Genomic DNA, 25,496 nt, shown 5'->3' with positions numbered 1-25,496 from the left:
AACTTGGGCAGCTGATAATGGCAGGAAGAGGATACAAACTTTACTACTCAATAAAGGACTGTTTTGAATAATTAATTCCAATATTCCTATGTTTACAGTAGCAGGATGAAAATCAACTGATTTTCATAGTGATTCATCTTGATTTTAAGTCTCTTTTAATTCAAAATCAGATGAAACAAGTAAAAATTTGAAGTTTGCGACCTGTTTCAGTCTTCACCAAAGTATCAGCTGATTTTGACTTTACATAGTGTTGAAATAGTCCAAACAAAAAGGTTGAAATTGCAGTTAACATCCAGGATCTTATGTGAGAATCATGAGGACATTCTATAGTATGAATTTGTAAAATTACTTGTATTTTAACATATTGAAAGCATATAAAAAAAAAACATGAAATATTGAGTACCTATTATGGGTAGAACCATAATCAGTATTGAAATTAAGTGATAAACAACTATGAATATGGAAAAGAATATAAAAACTTTACTTTCGACATCATTTTTTTTTGAAAATTGAATAAAATTGTGTTTCAGTTCATGAAACAGGTCAATGTGACTATGATAAAGGAATTTGGCAAAGTATACACATAAAATCAAATATCTTTCATAACATGAATGAAAAAATTTTATTTAATAGATCAGAGATCGAATTATGTAAATAAAATAGTGAAAATTTACCAGGTTACTCAATATTAACTATATTTTACTACACCAAGTAAAAAAAACTCAGAACCATCAGAAATTGTTATAAATACCTCTGCAGATTATAAATGTTCATGATTTATAATTCTTACATACCTTTTCCTCAATTTTTTTACCATTATTTATGATTTTTACCTTTTTACTTTTCACATCTCGTATTAATTCTTTTGTTCTCTGTTTTATAACATTTTACTTCAATTGTATCGTTTATTACAGTATTAATTGTTCCATTACTTATATATTCATAATTCCATTCAAGATTTTTAATCGTAATATTTCTCTTAGTCCTACTGCATCGTTTATTTTAAAAATTGTTTTCAAATTTATTTATCTACTTTTGCATCTTTTAATTTTGACATTGTCTTCTTCTTTTTCATATATATTGTTTTGATTTAATGTATCCATAAGCCACATTTGCAACGATCGCAATTGAATTAAAGTTTTTGAAAACACTGAATATAATTCGAATTTCAGCAATAATAATTTCATAAGAAATACAGTGTACGAGTCCAATACAAAGTATGTATTACAAATCTAGAGAATCATCATTACAATTTAAAAGCAATTTACCTATCACAGTTTTAAAAATAACAGCACCTGGTAATAAGTTCTTTTCAACACAATAAAAGTATCTTGAATAAATTGATGTAAAAAGTAAACAATTCGAAATTAATTAGTTAAGCAGTAACCATTTCTTTTAAATATATTTAATTTTAGAAAGTGGCCCAGTGTTCTCAATAAATTTATCAAAAAATAACACGCGAATGTTTCAGTTATTTATCTTTATTTGCAGTTGAATGTCCATAAATTGGGTAGTTAATATTTTGAATATTAAGTTTTGTTATGACTCTGATTTTATTCACTTTCAGTAATTGATATTACATTGTTTACAATCCAATTTTTAGCACAAACCATAGGTTATCTTAGATGTCAAGTGAAATAGAACGTATTTAATATACGAGGGAAGTTGTTGAAGTATACATTTTGAAATTAATTATAATAATAATATTCATATGTTTGTCTTCAATTTATAGTCCAAATTTTTGTTTGTATGAATCAATAATATGTGTGCATGTTATATAATATAAAAAAACTTGAACGAGGATATGTAGATTGAATGTTAAATACTATATAGTGATACAGGGTGAATAAATTTTAAGTTTTCAACAGTTTTCTCATATTCGATAGTCTCGAGACAAATCTAATTGTTAGATTTAAGTAAAATTTTCTCAAATGCTGGAAACTAATAATATTTTCATCCTGAAATAGAAACTAATGAAGAAACTCAGTTTGTAGTTCAAATTATTTTCATTTTAGTCCTGTTTTGATTTATTTTCAACGAATACGTCGTAAAGATATTCTGCAACCCCGGTAATACGAGAAATGTATTTATATTTATAAAAAGTGTTATTCGGTATCAAGCTTTATCTCTATAAAATTGGATCATCGTTCGAAGCTGTAGTTCAATTCATCATAAAAGCTTGAGGATTATAAAGAATAAATGCAACAAAAGGAAAGCTTGTTAATCATTTAATTAACATAAAAATATTATTTTCAAACTTATTTAGACAGAATGTTTCGTTTAGAAAGATTCCTTACATGTTGTAGTGCGATTGTTTCTACGAGTGTAAAATATTTAGAGGGGCTGATACGATTGAAGGGTAAGTTTTTTTGCATGGATTACACGTCTATCAAATCAATAAACTATCTATTATAGACATAAATTTTGGGGACAAGTCAGTTTTTTAATATATAAACATGTTGCCAATTCATCAAAATTTTCTCAAGTGTACAGAAATGTACCGGGCGAAAAAGAGACAAAAACCCGAAACAAACAATCTGTCGGCCATTTTGCTGATGAATCGGTTCACCAGGTTTTAGAAAAACCCCAGGAACATCGACAACTGGGTAATTGAAAAGGAATGCGAGGTTATTTTTGGAATGCTTTCACTAGCAGTCGAAAATATATAAAAAACCGTTTATATACACACTTATACCGAGCATAATACACAACAAATAAAAACACTACGATCGATACGAGTTTACGTAGTGGGATTGTGACAAAATTAAACCCCAAAGTGTATTAACTCTAATTGCGGCGCAATTTAAATTTCCTGGAAACATTAAATTAAATCGATTTTAAAAATCCATATTCGAACTGACGCTCAATAACCTCAAGCATCAATTTGAATATTGAATTTTGAAGTTGATGAATCTAATGTTTTATTAAAAGATATAAAATTTATGTCGCCGCAATTCTCGGCTAATTTATTCGCAGATGATGAATATATAAATATTAGAAAGCTCGGAAATATATTGGAGTACACTTTGGGGTTTAGTTTTACCACAATCCCACTACGATAACTCTCATAATCTAGCTGGTTAATGCCTTGACGGATATTGAATTGCATCTCCTCCGAAAATCCCCAGATCGCATATACAAGGAAAGGTTTTTAACCACTGGCTAGTTTCGACGTTATTACGTCTCATTATAGTGGTATAACAAACTCTGGTTCAGAGTTGAGAGTTTGTAGGAAGATTAATGAATGGATATGGGGTGGACAACGATTTTTGCCCAGTAGATTAATACAGTTGGGGGGAAATAAAATATCGAGAAGGTATAAATTGATTACTAATTGAGGTTTATTGACGAAAATGTGTTGGAATTCTGGTTTTTAAAGTTAAATAAATGAAATAGACAAAGAAAATATCATTTTTACGACCAAGAATAAGATACAGAGGGTTGTAGCCATAAAGGTACAAATTTTTCGAAAGTAAAACCAAAAATTTATTAACTTCAATTAGACTTTATGCTTGAAATCTATACACAATGTCTGATTTAACGACAGATTTTTAAAAAAAAATTATTTTATTTGCTTTATTACTAAATTAGCTAATTTTATCTATGTGATAGTCATAGTTATATGTGTTAATCATTTTTAGTACCACTTTAAATATTTGTAAATTAATACCTTGATTTATACTTAAATTATATAATAGTAGCAATTTACTTTATTCGTTTTCTCGAAAACGACGAAATAATTTTCTTCAATTGAGTATTGAACTAAAATATTTACGTAAAATTTTGACATATGTCAAAAAAATGTAATTAACCTTTGAAACCCCCTCGTATTTTACAGCGTTGCCGAAAAACTTTTGAATCTATATTTCAAGAAAACGTATTAGGTATTTGTACAACGTTAAATTGTTCAATATTGAATTATAAACATTCAAAAACTTATTTTGATTATAATTGACCAAAAAAAAACTTTCTTCGAGTTTTATTAACGATCGTAATGGGAACAAATAAAATCTGCAACGCAATAGATCAAAAACGAGTTATATCAATATGATCTATAGTCGATGATTTCTTTTGACGTAAATCAATTTGTTATTGGAAAAATTGAAGAGCGAGAAAAAAATTTCGGATTTTAAAAGATTGCGGCTCCAATTAACATACAATTAATTAAATGGCCCGTGGATTTCCTGCTTCGGTAAACAAATTAACGTTCGCGAATGATGAAAGAAAATATATTGTACAATAGATATCGTAAACATCAAAAAATCCCACAGATCTGAATCCAAGTGGAGACTTTGGGTTTACCATTTGGAGTTTCCACGAGTTTCTATCGAGTTCATGTGCTATTCAAGGTCAAAGGTTGTTATTTAAGGTTTTTATGACGCTTTTCTCTAGTTTCATTTGTACGTTTGTAACTAACAACAATTCCTGTAGAACTGAATTCAAGTGGAGACTTTGGGTTTACCATTTGGAGTTTCCACGAGTTTCTATCGAGTTCATGTGCTATTCAAGGTCAAAGGTTGTTATTTAAGGTTTTTATGACGCTTTTCTCTAGTTTCATTTGTACGTTTGTAACTAACAACAATTCTTGTAGAACTGAATTCAACTGGAGACTTTGGGTTTACCATTTGGAGTTTCCACGAGTTTCAATCGAGTTCATGTGCTATTCAAGGTCAAAGGTTGTTATTTAAGGTTTTTATGACGCTTTTCTCTAGTTTCATTTGTACGTTTGTAACTAACAACAATTCCTGTAGAACTGAATTCACGTGGAGACTTTGGGTTTACCATTTGGAGTTTCCACGAGTTTCTATCGAATTCATGTGCTATTCAAGGTCAAAGGTTGTTATTTAAGGTTTTTATGACGCTTTTCTCAAGTTTCATTTGTACGTTTGTAACTAACAACAATTCCTGTAGAACTGAATTCAAGTGGAGATTTTGGGTTTACCATTTGGAGTTTCCACGAGTTTCAATCGAGTTCATGTGCTATTCAAGGTCAAAGGTTGTTATTTAAGGTTTTTATGACGCTTTTCTCTAGTTTCATTTGTACGTTTGTAACTAACAACAATTCCTGTAGAACTGAATTCAAGTGGAGATTTTGGGTTTACCATTTGGAGTTTCCACGAGTTTCAATCGAGTTCATGTGCTATTCAAGGTCAAAGGTTGTTATTTAAGGTTTTTATGACGCTTTTCTCTAGTTTCATTTGTACGTTTGTAACTAACAACAATTCCTGTAGAACTGAATTCAAGTGGAGATTTTGGGTTTACCATTTGGAGTTTCCACGAGTTTCTATCGAATTCATGTGCTATTCAAGGTCAAAGGTTGTTATTTAAGGTTTTTATGACGCTTTTCTCTAGTTTCATTTGTACGTTTGTAACTAACAACAATTCCTGTAGAACTGAATTCACGTGGAGACTTTGGGTTTACCATTTGGAGTTTCCACGAGTTTCTATCGAATTCATGTGCTATTCAAGGTCAAAGGTTGTTATTTAAGGTTTTTATGACGCTTTTCTCTAGTTTCATTTGTACGTTTGTAACTAACAACAATTCCTGTAGAACTGAATTCAAGTGGAGATTTTGGGTTTACCATTTGGAGTTTCCACGAGTTTCAATCGAATTCATGTGCTATTCAAGGTCAAAGGTTGTTATTTAAGGTTTTTATGACGCTTTTCTCTAGTTTCATTTGTACGTTTGTAACTAACAACAATTCCTGTAGAACTGAATTCAAGTGGAGATTTTGGGTTTACCATTTGGAGTTTCCACGAGTTTCAATCGAATTCATGTGCTATTCAAGGTCAAAGGTTGTTATTTAAGGTTTTTATGACGCTTTTCTCTAGTTTCATTTGTACGTTTGTAACTAACAACAATTCCTGTAGAACTGAATTCAAGTGGAGACTTTGGGTTTACCATTAAGAGTTCCCACGAGTTTCAATCGAATTCATGTGCTATTCAAGGTCAAAGGTTGTCATTTAAGGTTTTTATGACGCTTTTCTCTAGTTTCATTTGTACGTTTGTAACTAACAACAATTCCTGTAGAACTGAATTCACGTGGAGACTTTGGGTTTACCATTTGGAGTTTCCACGAGTTTCTATCGAATTCATGTGCTATTCAAGGTCAAAGGTTGTTATTTAAGGTTTTTATGACGCTTTTCTCAAGTTTCATTTGTACGTTTGTAACTAACAACAATTCCTGTAGAACTGAATTCAAGTGGAGATTTTGGGTTTACCATTTGGAGTTTCCACGAGTTTCAATCGAATTCATGTGCTATTCAAGGTCAAAGGTTGTTATTTAAGGTTTTTATGACGCTTTTCTCTAGTTTCATTTGTACGTTTGTAACTAACAACAATTCCTGTAGAACTGAATTCAAGTGGAGATTTTGGGTTTACCATTTGGAGTTTCCATGAGTTTCAATCGAGTTCATGTGCTATTCAAGGTCAAAGGTTGTTATTTAAGGTTTTTATGACGCTTTTCTCTAGTTTCATTTGTACGTTTGTAACTAACAACAATTCCTGTAGAACTGAATTCACGTGGAGACTTTGGGTTTACCATTTGGAGTTTCCACGAGTTTCTATCGAATTCATGTGCTATTCAAGGTCAAAGGTTGTTATTTAAGGTTTTTATGACGCTTTTCTCAAGTTTCATTTGTACGTTTGTAACTAACAACAATTCCTGTAGAACTGAATTCAAGTGGAGATTTTGGGTTTACCATTTGGAGTTTCCACGAGTTTCAATCGAGTTCATGTGCTATTCAAGGTCAAAGGTTGTTATTTAAGGTTTTTATGACGCTTTTCTCTAGTTTCATTTGTACGTTTGTAACTAACAACAATTCCTGTAGAACTGAATTCAAGTGGAGACTTTGGGTTTACCATTTGGAGTTTCCACGAGTTTCAATCGAGTTCATGTGCTATTCAAGGTCAAAGGTTGTTATTTAAGGTTTTTATGACGCTTTTCTCTAGTTTCATTTGTACGTTTGTAACTAACAACAATTCCTGTAGAACTGAATTCAAGTGGAGATTTTGGGTTTACCATTTGGAGTTTCCACGAGTTTCAATCGAGTTCATGTGCTATTCAAGGTCAAAGGTTGTTATTTAAGGTTTTTATGACGCTTTTCTCTAGTTTCATTTGTACGTTTGTAACTAACAACAATTCCTGTAGAACTGAATTCAAGTGGAGATTTTGGGTTTACCATTTGGAGTTTCCACGAGTTTCTATCGAATTCATGTGCTATTCAAGGTCAAAGGTTGTTATTTAAGGTTTTTATGACGCTTTTCTCAAGTTTCATTTGTACGTTTGTAACTAACAACAATTCCTGTAGAACTGAATTCAAGTGGAGACTTTGGGTTTACCATTAAGAGTTCCCACGAGTTTCAATCGAATTCATGTGCTATTCAAGGTCAAAGGTTGTCATTTAAGGTTTTTATGACGCTTTTCTCTAGTTTCATTTGTACGTTTGTAACTAACAACAATTCCTGTAGAACTGAATTCACGTGGAGACTTTGGGTTTACCATTTGGAGTTTCCACGAGTTTCAATCGAATTCATGTGCTATTCAAGGTCAAAGGTTGTTATTTAAGGTTTTTATGACGCTTTTCTCTAGTTTCATTTGTACGTTTGTAACTAACAACAATTCCTGTAGAACTGAATTCAAGTGGAGACTTTGGGTTTACCATTAAGAGTTCCCACGAGTTTCCATCGGGTTCATGTGCTATTCAAGGTCAAACGTTGTTGTTTAGGGTTTTTATGACGCTTTATTACGTTGAGGTGTTGCCAGTAGCCATGCATTTTGAGTAGTAGCTCAATAATTTTGAAATAGTTCACTCTATGTCTCCAATATTTTGGATAATAGCCATAATAAAGATTATTATGACATAAAGACCTTATAAAACGTCAAAATTGACACGGGAGCCATATTTAATCAAAAAAATCCCGAAAAATTGTTTCACATAAATGATATACGGGGTATTTCAGAAGTACATCATCAATATTACAACTACTATCAAGAAAATGGATTTATAAACTTTCGATATGGATCTAGAACAAATTTTTTTCTGGAAAACTACCAAATAACAAAAAGATCATTAATTACGTATGTCAACAACAGTGATATTGTGTATTTAATAACATTATTAATGTAAATTATGCAATTAACTAGAAAAAAATCATGCTAATATGCGTTAATGATTACTAGAATTACGAGAATCAATTATAATGATTGTAGGGTCCCTCTATTCTACTAAAATTGCTTATATACGTAAATAAACAGGACAAATTTGTTCAAAATATCTTTGACATGGAAAACAATAACAATTTTTTTAAATATTTTAGAGAAAACTTGTACGAAAGAGGACAGATTATTGTAATTTACTTCGTGTTTACATATATCTGTCTCCTCGATTCGTGTATAGTATAAATTGAAAAAAAATCGCCAAAGATTAAATTGATGAAGAGGACCTTTGTATCTAGGACATTGAGAATCCTACTTGATGCCTGTTGCCTTGAATTTCTTTGTGTTATTTCGAACAATCTCAAGAGAAACACGCTCAAGAAAAGCGTGAATGATGAGGACCGTTGTCTCTGGGAAATTGAGTATCTTCGCCGTGCTTGTTGCCTTGAATTTCTTTGTGTTATTTCGAACAATCTCAAGAGAAACACGCTCAAGAAAAGCGTGAATGATGAGGACCGTTGTCTCTGGGAAATTGAGCATCTTCGCCGTGCCTGTTGCCTTGAATTTCTTTGTGTTATTTCGAACAATCTCAACAGAAACACGCTCAAGAAAAGCGTGAATGATGAGGACCGTTGTCTCTGGAAAATTGAGTATCTTCGCCGTGCCTGTTGCCTTGAATTTCTTTGTGTTATTTCGAACAATCTCAAGAGAAACACGCTCAAGAAAAGCGTGAATGATGAGGACCGTTGTCTCTGGGAAATTGAGTATCTTCGCCGTGCTTGTTGCCTTGAATTTCTTTGTGTTATTTCGAACAATCTCAAGAGAAACACGCTCAAGAAAAGCGTGAATGATGAGGACCGTTGTCTCTGGGAAATTGAGTATCTTCGCCGTGCTTGTTGCCTTGAATTTCTTTGTGTTATTTCGAACAATCTCAAGAGAAACACGCTCAAGAAAAGCGTGAATGATGAGGACCGTTGTCTCTGGGAAATTGAGCATCTTCGCCGTGCCTGTTGCCTTGAATTTCTTTGTGTTATTTCGAACAATCTCAAGAGAAACACGCTCAAGAAAAGCGTGAATGATGAGGACCGTTGTCTCTGGGAAATTGAGTATCTTCGCCGTGCTTGTTGCCTTGAATTTCTTTGTGTTATTTCGAACAATCTCAAGAGAAACACGCTCAAGAAAAGCGTGAATGATGAGGACCGTTGTCTCTGGGAAATTGAGCATCTTCGCCGTGCCTGTTGCCTTGAATTTCTTTGTGTTATTTCGAACAATCTCAAGAGAAACACGCTCAAGAAAAGCGTGAATGATGAGGACCGTTGTCTCTGGGAAATTGAGTATCTTCGCCGTGCTTGTTGCCTTGAATTTCTTTGTGTTATTTCGAACAATCTCAAGAGAAACACGCTCAAGAAAAGCGTGAATGATGAGGACCGTTGTCTCTGGGAAATTGAGTATCTTCGCCGTGCTTGTTGCCTTGAATTTCTTTGTGTTATTTCGAACAATCTCAAGAGAAACACGCTCAAGAAAAGCGTGAATGATGAGGACCGTTGTCTCTGGGAAATTGAGCATCTTCGCCGTGCCTGTTGCCTTGAATTTCTTTGTGTTATTTCGAACAATCTCAACAGAAACACGCTCAAGAAAAGCGTGAATGATGAGGACCGTTGTCTCTGGAAAATTGAGCATCTTCGCCGTGCCTGTTGCCTTGAATTTCTTTGTGTTATTTCGAACAATCTCAAGAGAAACACGCTCAAGAAAAGCGTGAATGATGAGGACCGTTGTCTCTGGGAAATTGAGTATCTTCGCCGTGCTTGTTGCCTTGAATTTCTTTGTGTTATTTCGAACAATCTCAAGAGAAACACGCTCAAGAAAAGCGTGAATGATGAGGACCGTTGTCTCTGGGAAATTGAGTATCTTCGCCGTGCTTGTTGCCTTGAATTTCTTTGTGTTATTTCGAACAATCTCAACAGAAACACGCTCAAGAAAAGCGTGAATGATGAGGACCGTTGTCTCTGGGAAATTGAGTATCTTCGCCGTGCTTGTTGCCTTGAATTTCTTTGTGTTATTTCGAACAATCTCAACAGAAACACGCTCAAGAAAAGCGTGAATGATGAGGACCGTTGTCTCTGGGAAATTGAGCATCTTCGCCGTGCCTGTTGCCTTGAATTTCTTTGTGTTATTTCGAACAATCTCAACAGAAACACGCTCAAGAAAAGCGTGAATGATGAGGACCGTTGTCTCTGGAAAATTGAGCATCTTCGCCGTGCCTGTTGCCTTGAATTTCTTTGTGTTATTTCGAACAATCTCAAGAGAAACACGCTCAAGAAAAGCGTGAATGATGAGGACCGTTGTCTCTGGGAAATTGAGTATCTTCGCCGTGCTTGTTGCCTTGAATTTCTTTGTGTTATTTCGAACAATCTCAAGAGAAACACGCTCAAGAAAAGCGTGAATGATGAGGACCGTTGTCTCTGGGAAATTGAGTATCTTCGCCGTGCTTGTTGCCTTGAATTTCTTTGTGTTATTTCGAACAATCTCAAGAGAAACACGCTCAAGAAAAGCGTGAATGATGAGGACCGTTGTCTCTGGGAAATTGAGCATCTTCGCCGTGCCTGTTGCCTTGAATTTCTTTGTGTTATTTCGAACAATCTCAACAGAAACACGCTCAAGAAAAGCGTGAATGATGAGGACCGTTGTCTCTGGAAAATTGAGCATCTTCGCCGTGCCTGTTGCCTTGAATTTCTTTGTGTTATTTCGAACAATCTCAAGAGAAACACGCTCAAGAAAAGCGTGAATGATGAGGACCGTTGTCTCTGGGAAATTGAGTATCTTCGCCGTGCTTGTTGCCTTGAATTTCTTTGTGTTATTTCGAACAATCTCAAGAGAAACACGCTCAAGAAAAGCGTGAATGATGAGGACCGTTGTCTCTGGGAAATTGAGCATCTTCGCCGTGCCTGTTGCCTTGAATTTCTTTGTGTTATTTCGAACAATCTCAAGAGAAACACGCTCAAGAAAAGCGTGAATGATGAGGACCGTTGTCTCTGGGAAATTGAGTATCTTCGCCGTGCTTGTTGCCTTGAATTTCTTTGTGTTATTTCGAACAATCTCAAGAGAAACACGCTCAAGAAAAGCGTGAATGATGAGGACCGTTGTCTCTGGGAAATTGAGCATCTTCGCCGTGCCTGTTGCCTTGAATTTCTTTGTGTTATTTCGAACAATCTCAAGAGAAACACGCTCAAGAAAAGCGTGAATGATGAGGACCGTTGTCTCTGGGAAATTGAGCATCTTCGCCGTGCTTGTTGCCTTGAATTTCTTTGTGTTATTTCGAACAATCTCAAGAGAAACACGCTCAAGAAAAGCGTGAATGATGAGGACCGTTGTCTCTGGGAAATTGAGTATCTTCGCCGTGCTTGTTGCCTTGAATTTCTTTGTGTTATTTCGAACAATCTCAAGAGAAACACGCTCAAGAAAAGCGTGAATGATGAGGACCGTTGTCTCTGGGAAATTGAGCATCTTCGCCGTGCCTGTTGCCTTGAATTTCTTTGTGTTATTTCGAACAATCTCAACAGAAACACGCTCAAGAAAAGCGTGAATGATGAGGACCGTTGTCTCTGGAAAATTGAGCATCTTCGCCGTGCCTGTTGCCTTGAATTTCTTTGTGTTATTTCGAACAATCTCAAGAGAAACACGCTCAAGAAAAGCGTGAATGATGAGGACCGTTGTCTCTGGGAAATTGAGTATCTTCGCCGTGCTTGTTGCCTTGAATTTCTTTGTGTTATTTCGAACAATCTCAAGAGAAACACGCTCAAGAAAAGCGTGAATGATGAGGACCGTTGTCTCTGGGAAATTGAGTATCTTCGCCGTGCTTGTTGCCTTGAATTTCTTTGTGTTATTTCGAACAATCTCAACAGAAACACGCTCAAGAAAAGCGTGAATGATGAGGACCGTTGTCTCTGGGAAATTGAGTATCTTCGCCGTGCTTGTTGCCTTGAATTTCTTTGTGTTATTTCGAACAATCTCAACAGAAACACGCTCAAGAAAAGCGTGAATGATGAGGACCGTTGTCTCTGGGAAATTGAGTATCTTCGCCGTGCTTGTTGCCTTGAATTTCTTTGTGTTATTTCGAACAATCTCAACAGAAACACGCTCAAGAAAAGCGTGAATGATGAGGACCGTTGTCTCTGGGAAATTGAGCATCTTCGCCGTGCCTGTTGCCTTGAATTTCTTTGTGTTATTTCGAACAATCTCAACAGAAACACGCTCAAGAAAAGCGTGAATGATGAGGACCGTTGTCTCTGGAAAATTGAGCATCTTCGCCGTGCCTGTTGCCTTGAATTTCTTTGTGTTATTTCGAACAATCTCAAGAGAAACACGCTCAAGAAAAGCGTGAATGATGAGGACCGTTGTCTCTGGAAAATTGAGCATCTTCGCCGTGCTTGTTGCCTTGAATTTCTTTGTGTTATTTCGAACAATCTCAAGAGAAACACGCTCAAGAAAAGCGTGAATGATGAGGACCGTTGTCTCTGGAAAATTGAGCATCTTCGCCGTGCTTGTTGCCTTGAATTTCTTTGTGTTATTTCGAACAATCTCAAGAGAAACACGCTCAAGAAAAGCGTGAATGATGAGGACCGTTGTCTCTGGAAAATTGAGCATCTTCGCCGTGCTTGTTGCCTTGAATTTCTTTGTGTTATTTCGAACAATCTCAAGAGAAACACGCTCAAGAAAAGCGTGAATGATGAGGACCGTTGTCTCTGGAAAATTGAGCATCTTCGCCGTGCTTGTTGCCTTGAATTTCTTTGTGTTATTTCGAACAATCTCAACAGAAACACGCTCAAGAAAAGCGTGAATGATGAGGACCGTTGTCTCTGGAAAATTGAGCATCTTCGCCGTGCCTGTTGCCTTGAATTTCTTTGTGTTATTTCGAACAATCTCAAGAGAAACACGCTCAAGAAAAGCGTGAATGATGAGGACCGTTGTCTCTGGAAAATTGAGCATCTTCGCCGTGCTTGTTGCCTTGAATTTCTTTGTGTTATTTCGAACAATCTCAAGAGAAACACGCTCAAGAAAAGCGTGAATGATGAGGACCGTTGTCTCTGGGAAATTGAGTATCTTCGCCGTGCTTGTTGCCTTGAATTTCTTTGTGTTATTTCGAACAATCTCAAGAGAAACACGCTCAAGAAAAGCGTGAATGATGAGGACCGTTGTCTCTGGGAAATTGAGCATCTTCGCCGTGCCTGTTGCCTTGAATTTCTTTGTGTTATTTCGAACAATCTCAACAGAAACACGCTCAAGAAAAGCGTGAATGATGAGGACCGTTGTCTCTGGAAAATTGAGCATCTTCGCCGTGCCTGTTGCCTTGAATTTCTTTGTGTTATTTCGAACAATCTCAAGAGAAACACGCTCAAGAAAAGCGTGAATGATGAGGACCGTTGTCTCTGGGAAATTGAGTATCTTCGCCGTGCTTGTTGCCTTGAATTTCTTTGTGTTATTTCGAACAATCTCAAGAGAAACACGCTCAAGAAAAGCGTGAATGATGAGGACCGTTGTCTCTGGGAAATTGAGTATCTTCGCCGTGCTTGTTGCCTTGAATTTCTTTGTGTTATTTCGAACAATCTCAAGAGAAACACGCTCAAGAAAAGCGTGAATGATGAGGACCGTTGTCTCTGGGAAATTGAGCATCTTCGCCGTGCCTGTTGCCTTGAATTTCTTTGTGTTATTTCGAACAATCTCAAGAGAAACACGCTCAAGAAAAGCGTGAATGATGAGGACCGTTGTCTCTGGGAAATTGAGCATCTTCGCCGTGCCTGTTGCCTTGAATTTCTTTGTGTTATTTCGAACAATCTCAAGAGAAACACGCTCAAGAAAAGCGTGAATGATGAGGACCGTTGTCTCTGGGAAATTGAGCATCTTCGCCGTGCCTGTTGCCTTGAATTTCTTTGTGTTATTTCGAACAATCTCAAGAGAAACACGCTCAAGAAAAGCGTGAATGATGAGGACCGTTGTCTCTGGGAAATTGAGTATCTTCGCCGTGCTTGTTGCCTTGAATTTCTTTGTGTTATTTCGAACAATCTCAAGAGAAACACGCTCAAGAAAAGCGTGAATGATGAGGACCGTTGTCTCTGGGAAATTGAGTATCTTCGCCGTGCTTGTTGCCTTGAATTTCTTTGTGTTATTTCGAACAATCTCAAGAGAAACACGCTCAAGAAAAGCGTGAATGATGAGGACCGTTGTCTCTGGGAAATTGAGCATCTTCGCCGTGCCTGTTGCCTTGAATTTCTTTGTGTTATTTCGAACAATCTCAACAGAAACACGCTCAAGAAAAGCGTGAATGATGAGGACCGTTGTCTCTGGAAAATTGAGCATCTTCGCCGTGCCTGTTGCCTTGAATTTCTTTGTGTTATTTCGAACAATCTCAAGAGAAACACGCTCAAGAAAAGCGTGAATGATGAGGACCGTTGTCTCTGGGAAATTGAGTATCTTCGCCGTGCTTGTTGCCTTGAATTTCTTTGTGTTATTTCGAACAATCTCAAGAGAAACACGCTCAAGAAAAGCGTGAATGATGAGGACCGTTGTCTCTGGGAAATTGAGTATCTTCGCCGTGCTTGTTGCCTTGAATTTCTTTGTGTTATTTCGAACAATCTCAAGAGAAACACGCTCAAGAAAAGCGTGAATGATGAGGACCGTTGTCTCTGGGAAATTGAGCATCTTCGCCGTGCCTGTTGCCTTGAATTTCTTTGTGTTATTTCGAACAATCTCAACAGAAACACGCTCAAGAAAAGCGTGAATGATGAGGACCGTTGTCTCTGGGAAATTGAGCATTTTCGCCGTGCCTGTTGCCTTGAATTTCTTTGTGTTATTTCGAACAATCTCAACAGAAACACGCTCAAGAAAAGCGTGAATGATGAGGACCGTTGTCTCTGGGAAATTGAGCATTTTCGCCGTGCCTGTTGCCTTGAATTTCTTTGTGTTATTTCGAACAATCTCAAGAGAAACACGCTCAAGAAAAGCGTGGATGATGAGGACCGTTGTCTCTTGGAAATTGAGCATCTTCGCCGTGCCTGTTGCCTTGAATTTCTTTGTGTTATTTCGAACAATCTCAAGAGAAACACGCTCAAGAAAAGCGTGCATGATGAGGACCGTTGTCTCTGGGAAATTGAGCATTTTCGCCGTGCCTGTTGCCTTGAATTTCTTTGTGTTATTTCGAACAATCTCAAGAGAAACACGCTCAAGAAAAGCGTGAATGATGAGGACCGTTGTCTCTTGGAAATTGAGCATTTTCGCCGTGCCTGTTGCCTTGAATTTCTTTGTGTTATTTCGAACAATCTCAAGAGAAACACGCTCAAGAAAAGCGTGGATGATGAGGACCGTTGTCTCTTGGAAATTGAGCATCTTCGCCGTGCCTGTTGCCTTGAATTTCTTTGTGTTATTTCGAACAATCTCAAGAGAAACACGCTCAAGAAAAGCGTGGATGATGAGGACCGTTGTCTCTTGGAAATTGAGCATCTTCGCCGTGCCTGTTGCCTTGAATTTCTTTGTGTTATTTCGAACAATCTCAAGAGAAACACGCTCAAGAAAAGCGTGGATGATGAGGAGCGTTGTCTCTGGGAAATTGAGCATCTTCGCCGTGCCTGTTGCCTTGAATTTCTTTGTGTTATTTCGAACAATCTCAAGAGAAACACGCTCAAGAAAAGCGTGAATGATGAGGACCGTTGTCTCTGGAAAATTGAGCATCTTCGCCGTGCCTGTTGCCTTGAATTGAAGCGCAGTCTCTCAGTGGAGAACTCGAAGATAAGTTAAGCAATACGTTGGGGTCAGGAAGATCTTTGTCTTTTGAATAAAGAGCACCAAAAAATGGATTTTATTTTTGACGCAACCTGTATTACAAAAGCGGATTTAGCCTGTGTAAATATAATAAATAAATGCAACGACTATGATGATTAAAAAGTCTTGGAATAAATTACAATCCGGTTTATAATTTTATTGTAATTAACGCGAATTTTATGGAAGTTTATCATAATTATATATTAAACGATTACTAAATGTTTAATTCATACTAAAAACGGCAACGTCGCTTACAAAAAAACAGCGTCGACGAAATTTTATTCTTCAAATATCAATTGCACATACGGTTGCTAGGAACAATCAATATTTCATAAATCTATAACGCCGTCAGTCCACGTGGACTCATCATCTTCACTGTTTACCAATGAAAGCATCGAATCGTATTAATAAATGCGTTTCTATTGGCCGAAGCTGTCGGAAGGCATATGTACACGATTTCAGCTTCAGTGAACGAAAATTATAACAAAAGTTGAAATTATTTTCATAATTCAACGGTGCCCCACCTCCTACTTAATAAGTTGACGTAATTGAGCATAATATTGAGTTACTAACGATTTATCAAAATCAGCCGCCACCGTAGGTTGAACAAACACTTTTTTCGTAAGTTTTTGTGGTTTGTAAATTTATTTTTATTGAAAAAACAACTCTCAATACAGGAAAAACCGAGAATTGTTTACCCCACGGCCACCATTTTGACGTAAATAATCTGTTTTCATAGATAACTCAATTTTTAATTAGTTTCGTTGTAAATGCTGTCAATAATCATTAAAAATGTCACTTTTATGACAGTTATACGAATAATAAGTGACCTTGTAGAGTAAGTTGGACAACCTGTATAATTTAACCAATTAGATACGTGATATTGATGTATCGATATGATTGTAACCTTTTAGCAAATGTTTGTATTTAAAAATCTTTCTAAATTACCTTTAATTGCTCCTAGTGTGACTGTAACTAATTATTAATATTAAAATTGGAATTAGAGTTCTATATTGCATGCTTGAAATACAATAACATACATTAATAATGTTATTGTCCACTATTTATTTCAGAACGTTAATTAATTTCATTAAAAATCTAAATAATAATGTACGTTTTATTTCTTTTCTTCTTTTTCGTTAAGACGGCCTCAGTTGCTAGGGCTATTCAGCTTGTCATGATGAAACTTCAAAATCAGACAGGTTAGGATTCAGGCTCGGTTTTATATACGTGGAAAATATTTAAAATTCAAATTTTTTGACAATAATGCATTAAAATCTATAATGAAGTCGTCTTTATTCATCAGTATATATTTATTTATAGTTGTTTACGAAGATTGTTATGAGGTTATACCATACACTATTTCAATAATAGTCCAGTCGAAAATCTGTGAAAATATGTCGTCGAAATACGATTTTTGATTCTAGAATCTGCTATATACAAGCATTCAAAAAGGGTCGGTTTTAGTAAGGTTAGCAAGAAGATTGTTCTTCGTCAATTTATCTTGAATATTTTTCTTTATTTCTGCCAAATTCGCTTCTATTAGCGAATAATATACGGGGTGTCCTACGACGAGTTAAAACTATCTGTATATAGCAAAATATTCATAGTAAAATAATGAAAATTTCTACGTTTGTCTTTACGGTTACGATCTTTTTAACTAAAATATTTTCAAAGATGGCCGACTTCCGGTTCTACCGGAAATCGACTGTAATTTTGTTATTTTAAATAGAACACCCTGTATATTAATACATTTTTGTAAACTACGTAAAATTTCACTATAGTTCCGTTTGAAATTTTTTTTCGAAAAATGAATACTTTTTGAGTTATTAATTTTTTTGTAAAAAATTTGACCATTGCAGACCTTTATAAATTATTTTTTTACGAAAATACCCTTAAAGATATGAAAATGGTTTCTGTTCGGTTGCTTTTATCAAGGTCGGACGTATTTGGATCCATGTTGAAAAATTTTTAATTTCATACAGGGTGTGTATGAAAAGTGTTCAAAGTTTAACTTTATAAATATCAAATTTATTGCATTTTTCGAAAAAAGTTTTTAAACAAAATTATACCAATATTTTACGTAGATTTCGTAGATTCCAAAAATGTATTAATATATAGGGTGTTCCACTTAAAATAACAAAGTTACTGTCGACTTCCGGTGGAACCATCTTTGAAAATATTTTTAAAAACTATTTTGCCATATACAGATAGTTTTAACTCGTCGTGGGACACCCTGTATAAGCAATTAGGTAATCTAAGAAAACAGCTCATTCAAAATGCCGACCGTGGGGTAAACAATAGACTTCCTCCTATGTACCTTTGTTAGTTTTTCTTGGCTTTTTCCGGTTGCGAAAGTTGTTATAACGAAAAACTTAGAGCTTTAGGTGGAGTTTCATTATAAGAACAGACCTGTAGTCAGAATCTTGCTTATTTTCCACTAGCTTCCAAATTCAATATACATGTTTATCAAACTACATTTCCCGATTATCTAAACTAAGCACAACACAAAATCATATGTCCGCATTTCTTTAAAAAGCCATTTCTCAGTAAAACTGGGTCTAAAATTCAACAAAAAGTTCACTAATCATACAGAAATTTACGACAAAAGCATTTGTTTACCCCACGGCGGTCATTTCTAAATAGATTTTGACAATTCGTTAAATATATTGACAAGATAATTGAAAAATAGATCAGTCAACCTATCGAATACATCGCTACTGTCCGTGAATATATAAAAGAAAATCTGTGTCAGTCGTTTTCACGTTTTTCGCAGTTTTCTTATTAAACAGGTGACAAATTGTAACTTCCTCGAAGTAATCACTTATAATTTTGAGATTTGTGCGGGAAAAAAATAATATAAACATAATATTGAGTCATTGAAGTGGTTTGATTGAACATTTTCCAACTACCTAAGAAAACAGTTGTCTGCTTGATGAACACGAGGTTATCGTTGCCGGCAACGTAGCGTGTGCTGGTATAATACAGTTATTTTTACATCCCGACACAAAACACGATTTATACACCATTTTTCACATTAATCACAGTTTAATAATAGAGGAAAACTGTATCGTATGTTCAGTTTTTATTTTATACTTATGACGTCCGTTGATATCATTGAACACACTGTAAAACTTAAACTGGACTCTCACCGATGAGTTGGTCTGTGTTTTCTTTACTTTCCATTGTATTCCGGAACGTCCCCAATGCCTAAAACATGAAAATGGCGTCCCAGATCACCACGTGCACCTATCGAGGTCCATTCCCGTTTAAAAAAAAAACAGTTCATTGGCTAGACAAGTTTTTATGTGTGCCTAAGTTTGTTTTATATAACTTAAGTGGTAGGTTTCGACTTTCCAGTCGATTAGCAGGTCATTTTGGATTTCTGATATCGTTATATCTGTGAATCATCGCTAAACACTCGATGGAACCATCTTCACGACGTAGATTTTGTTTATTTGTAACTAAACGTCTAAATTTTCGGTTAATTTGAGATGTATTGCACTTTTTTAAATGCCTACTAAATCTGCTAGCTCCCGCACTTTCAATCGACGATCATTCATGACAAATTTGTGGATTTTCTTCGACATTTCTTGAGTCGTCACCTCATTTGGTCGTCGAAGGTCGTACAGTCTCGTTGAAACTTCGCTACCCAAGGATTAATCTTACCCAGAGTAAAATCTAACTCAGTTTTTATATTGGTTGGGCTAACGCATTTCAAATGAAAGTTTTGTATTATATAACGATGAAAATTGTGTACTTTTCAATACAGTGGTATTTTTCAAGGTCAGATATTCCCGGAACCGTCCTCGTTTACCTGAAACTTCTATAAATATCTTCCAATACTTTATTTTTAAGTTAAATGTTCTGCCATCGCCATGATAGTATTGCGAAGTTTTCAAACGACCCTCGTAAGTTGTATCTAACAAAAACCTTATTTAAAATGAATAGGCGACTTTTTAGAAGGTTCGATGCGTGACCTACTCTACTATGGCGGACGAAGAGACGTGGTTTTTTCGAAATTTATTCAAAGATATCATGGCTGTTTTTCTGCGGGCACGTTATATAGTGAAAAAACCTGTTTTCTTTTCTAAACGCAGTTAATATCGAAGCAAACATCAATTACACTATGTTCATGAACAGTTTCCATCGAAACTCAGGGATTTTTTCATGATATTTACCAGGCAATTATAAAAAATGAAAAATATTGATTTGTTGTGATACTTTTGTTTTTATATTTAACACTATTTTTTAAATCTATTCAAAAACTCGTAAGGGGCCAAATACCAAACATTTTGGCTTCGAATCTTGAGGTTTGTTCAACTGTTTAAACCTCCCACGCGTGAGTTCTACACCAGCGCCATTACAGATCGTTTAAGATGTCCAATATGGCGACCGTGTCTAGTCACCAATTTAAATTAAAGTTAGAGATAGATTGGCGCCGGCATTGGTGGATTTGCTGATTGATTTTACTATATTTCTATGGCTTTCGTTTATTTTGAAACCAAGTTAATCATCCTGAAGCGGTTAGCTTCATTATTTAGTGATTTTTCGGGAAATAAACTGTATATGGCAACATAGGAATAATTTAGTGTTTGTACAGAGTCACTATGTTGGTAACTAATGTTTGTTTATTGATATATTAATTAAATAACAAAAATTGAATCATTAATATGAAAAATAAAATGAATAGATAATTGGATTGTTTAGATAAACTACGACTGCATATCTTCATTCATTTTTTTGCTTATTAAATCTTGCAAAAAAACTGGTTTTCTTGAATAAGCATAACACATGAATCAGCATGTAATATTAAACGTGTTTATGGTTTTTTGAAATAATAATTATAACTATTTTCAGGGGTAATTGCCGATTTTCATAAAAATCTTTTCGAATACTACCGTTCTGTCTGTCAGTCTGTAAAAATATATTGGGCAGACAAAGAGATGCATTAAAGTCGGGGTTAAAGAGCATAAACAGATCGAATAATCGAATATTGTCGGACAATTATTGTATTCGAAGCTTCTACATATACTAGAAGTACCTTCAGAGTTTTGATGAACGGTCAGTAATGAAATTAAGAGCTTTCACTAGTTATAATTATGAAATTACTGGTTCAAAATTGATGAAATTTGAAATATGTGGAAACACAGTGGTATTATCACGAGTTTTGGTTTCTACGAGGGTTCTAAGTGATGAACGGAGATCGTCTGAGTGAAGTACAGTCAAATTCTAGTCTCTGTTACCGTTGGAAATATTTTGAGCACTCAAAATGAACTAAAAATCGTTAAAATATTGAGAAACTGTCTTATTATCACGAGTTTTGGTTTCTACGAGGGTTATAAGTGATGAACGGAGATCGTCTGAGTGAAGTTCAGTCAAATTCTAGCCTCTATTGCCGTTGGAAATAGTTTGAGCACTCAAAATGAACTAAAAATCGTTACAACATTAAAAAACTGTCATATTATCACGAGTTTTGGTTTCTACGAGGGTTCTAAGTGATGAACGGAGATCGTCTGAGTGAAGTACAGTCAAATTCTAGTCTCTGTTACCGTTGGAAATAGTTTGAGCACTCAAAATGAACTAAAAATCGTTAAAATATTGAGAAACTGTCTTATTATCACGAGTTTTGGTTTCTACGAGGGTTCTAAGTGATGAACGGAGATCGTCTGAGTGAAGTACAGTCAAATTCTAGTCTCTGTTACCGTTGGAAATAGTTTGAGCACTCAAAATGAACTAAAAATCGTTACAACATTGAGAAACTGTCTTATTATCACGAGTTTTGGTTTCTACGAGGGTTCTAAGTGATGAACGGAGATCGTCTGAGTGAAGTTCAGTCAAATTCTAGCCTCTATTGCCGTTGGAAATAGTTTGAGCACTCAAAATGAACTAAAAATCGTTACAACATTGAGAAACTGTCTTATTATCACGAGTTTTGGTTTCTACGAGGGTTCTAAGTGATGAACGGAGATCGTCTGAGTGAAGTTCAGTCAAATTCTAGTCTCTGTTACCGTTGGAAATAGTTTGAGCACTCAAAATGAACTAATAATCGTTAAAACATTAAAAAACTGTCATATTATCACGAGTTTTGGTTTCTACGAGGGTTCTAAGTGATGAACGGAGATCGTCTGAGTGAAGTTCAGTCAAATTCTAGTCTCTGTTACCGTTGGAAATATTTTGAGCACTCAAAATGAACTAAAAATCGTTAAAACATTAAAAAACTGTCATATTATCACGAGTTTTGGTTTCTACGAGGGTTATAAGTGATGAACGGAGATCGTCTGAGTGAAGTACAGTCAAATTCTAGTCTCTGTTACCGTTGGAAATAGTTTGAGCACTCAAAATGAACTAAAAATCGTTAAAACATTAAAAAACTGTCATATTATCACGAGTTTTGGTTTCTACGAGGGTTATAAGTGATGAACGGAGATCGTCTGAGTGAAGTTCAGTCAAATTCTAGTCTCTGTTACCGTTGGAAATATTTTGAGCACTCAAAATGAACTAAAAATCGTTACAACATTGAGAAACTGTCTTATTATCACGAGTTTTGGTTTCTACGAGGGTTCTAAGTGATGAACGGAGATCGTCTGAGTGAAGTTCAGTCAAATTCTAGTCTCTGTTACCGTTGGAAATATTTTGAGCACTCAAAATGAACTAAAAATCGTTACAACATTGAGAAACTGTCTTATTATCACGAGTTTTGGTTTCTACGAGGGTTCTAAGTGATGAACGGAGATCGTCTGAGTGAAGTTCAGTCAAATTCTAGTCTCTGTTACCGTTGGAAATATTTTGAGCACTCAAAATGAACTAAAAATCGTTACAACATTGAGAAACTGTCTTATTATCACGAGTTTTGGTTTCTACGAGGGTTCTAAGTGATGAACGGAGATCGTCTGAGTGAAGTTCAGTCAAATTCTAGTCTCTGTTACCGTTGGAAATATTTTGAGCACTCAAAATGAACTAAAAATCGTTACAACATTAAAAAACTGTCATATTATCACGAGTTTTGGTTTCTACGAGGGTTCTAAGTGATGAACGGAGATCGTCTGAGTGAAGTTCAGTCAAATTCTAGTCTCTGTTACCGTTGGAAATATTTTGAGCACTCAAAATGAACTAAAAATCGTTAAAACATTAAAAAACTGTCATATTATCACGAGTTTTGGTTTCTACGAGGGTTATAAGTGATGAACGGAGATCGTCTGAGTGAAGTTCAGTCAAATTCTAGTCTCTGTTACCGTTGGAAATATTTTGAGCACTCAAAATGAACTAAAAATCGTTACAACATTGAGAAACTGTCTTATTATCACGAGTTTTGGTTTCTACGAGGGTTATAAGTGATGAACGGAGATCGTCTGAGTGAAGTTCAGTCAAATTCTAGTCTCTGTTACCGTTGGAAATATTTTGAGCACTCAAAATGAACTAAAAATCGTTACAACATTGAGAAACTGTCTTATTATCACGAGTTTTGGTTTCTACGAGGGTTCTAAGTGATGAACGGAGATCGTCTGAGTGAAGTTCAGTCAAATTCTAGTCTCTGTTACCGTTGGAAATATTTTGAGCACTCAAAATGAACTAAAAATCGTTACAACATTAAAAAACTGTCATATTATCACGAGTTTTGGTTTCTACGAGGGTTATAAGTGATGAACGGAGATCGTCTGAGTGAAGTACAGTCAAATTCTAGTCTCTGTTACCGTTGGAAATAGTTTGAGCACTCAAAATGAACTAAAAATCGTTAAAACATTAAAAAACTGTCATATTATCACGAGTTTTGGTTTCTACGAGGGTTATAAGTGATGAACGGAGATCGTCTGAGTGAAGTTCAGTCAAATTCTAGTCTCTGTTACCGTTGGAAATATTTTGAGCACTCAAAATGAACTAAAAATCGTTAAAACATTAAAAAACTGTCATATTATCACGAGTTTTGGTTTCTACGAGGGTTATAAGTGATGAACGGAGATCGTCTGAGTGAAGTACAGTCAAATTCTAGTCTCTGTTACCGTTGGAAATAGTTTGAGCACTCAAAATGAACTAAAAATCGTTAAAACATTAAAAAACTGTCATATTATCACGAGTTTTGGTTTCTACGAGGGTTCTAAGTGATGAACGGAGATCGTCTGAGTGAAGTACAGTCAAATTCTAGTCTCTGTTACCGTTGGAAATAGTTTGAGCACTCAAAATGAACTAATAATCGTTAAAACATTAAAAAACTGTCATATTATCACGAGTTTTGGTTTCTACGAGGGTTCTAAGTGATGAACGGAGATCGTCTGAGTGAAGTTCAGTCAAATTCTAGTCTCTGTTACCGTTGGAAATATTTTGAGCACTCAAAATGAACTAAAAATCGTTAAAACATTAAAAAACTGTCATATTATCACGAGTTTTGGTTTCTACGAGGGTTATAAGTGATGAACGGAGATCGTCTGAGTGAAGTTCAGTCAAATTCTAGTCTCTGTTACCGTTGGAAATATTTTGAGCACTCAAAATGAACTAAAAATCGTTACAACATTAAAAAACTGTCATATTATCACGAGTTTTGGTTTCTACGAGGGTTATAAGTGATGAACGGAGATCGTCTGAGTGAAGTACAGTCAAATTCTAGTCTCTGTTACCGTTGGAAATATTTTGAGCACTCAAAATGAACTAAAAATCGTTACAACATTGAGAAACTGTCTTATTATCACGAGTTTTGGTTTCTACGAGGGTTCTAAGTGATGAACGGAGATCGTCTGAGTGAAGTTCAGTCAAATTCTAGTCTCTGTTACCGTTGGAAATATTTTGAGCACTCAAAATGAACTAAAAATCGTTACAACATTGAGAAACTGTCATATTATCACGAGTTTTGGTTTCTACGAGGGTTATAAGTGATGAACGGAGATCGTCTGAGTGAAGTTCAGTCAAATTCTAGTCTCTGTTACCGTTGGAAATATTTTGAGCACTCAAAATGAACTAAAAATCGTTACAACATTAAAAAACTGTCATATTATCACGAGTTTTGGTTTCTACGAGGGTTATAAGTGATGAACGGAGATCGTCTGAGTGAAGTACAGTCAAATTCTAGTCTCTGTTACCGTTGGAAATATTTTGAGCACTCAAAATGAACTAAAAATCGTTACAACATTGAGAAACTGTCTTATTATCACGAGTTTTGGTTTCTACGAGGGTTCTAAGTGATGAACGGAGATCGTCTGAGTGAAGTTCAGTCAAATTCTAGTCTCTGTTACCGTTGGAAATATTTTGAGCACTCAAAATGAACTAAAAATCGTTACAACATTGAGAAACTGTCTTATTATCACGAGTTTTGGTTTCTACGAGGGTTCTAAGTGATGAACGGAGATCGTCTGAGTGAAGTTCAGTCAAATTCTAGTCTCTGTTACCGTTGGAAATATTTTGAGCACTCAAAATGAACTAAAAATCGTTAAAACATTAAAAAACTGTCATATTATCACGAGTTTTGGTTTCTACGAGGGTTATAAGTGATGAACGGAGATCGTCTGAGTGAAGTTCAGTCAAATTCTAGTCTCT

At 35.4% G+C, this 25,496-nt stretch overlaps 1 protein-coding gene across 2 annotated transcripts in view; it reads left to right on the top strand.

Annotated features, from left to right (window-relative positions):
• Window positions 1-2,158: 2,158 nt before the first annotated feature.
• The window catches only part of LOC130448196 (scavenger receptor class B member 1-like), a 63,102-nt gene continuing 39,764 nt past the window's right edge, over window positions 2,159-25,496 (top strand). The window contains exon 1 of one of the 2 annotated variants that reach the window (XM_056785460.1): window positions 2,159-2,359. In XM_056785460.1, coding sequence (XP_056641438.1) covers window positions 2,272-2,359 — 88 coding nt within the window. In that variant the 5' untranslated portion in view covers window positions 2,159-2,271. The remainder of the gene's footprint in view (window positions 2,360-25,496) is intronic. The other variant, XM_056785459.1, reaches the window with a different exon arrangement.

Source organism: Diorhabda sublineata, chromosome 8, assembly GCF_026230105.1.
Source record: "Diorhabda sublineata isolate icDioSubl1.1 chromosome 8, icDioSubl1.1, whole genome shotgun sequence".
In the NCBI taxonomy this organism is placed as follows: Eukaryota; Metazoa; Arthropoda; class Insecta; order Coleoptera; family Chrysomelidae; genus Diorhabda; species Diorhabda sublineata.
This window is presented reverse-complemented; position numbering and strand designations above follow the sequence as displayed.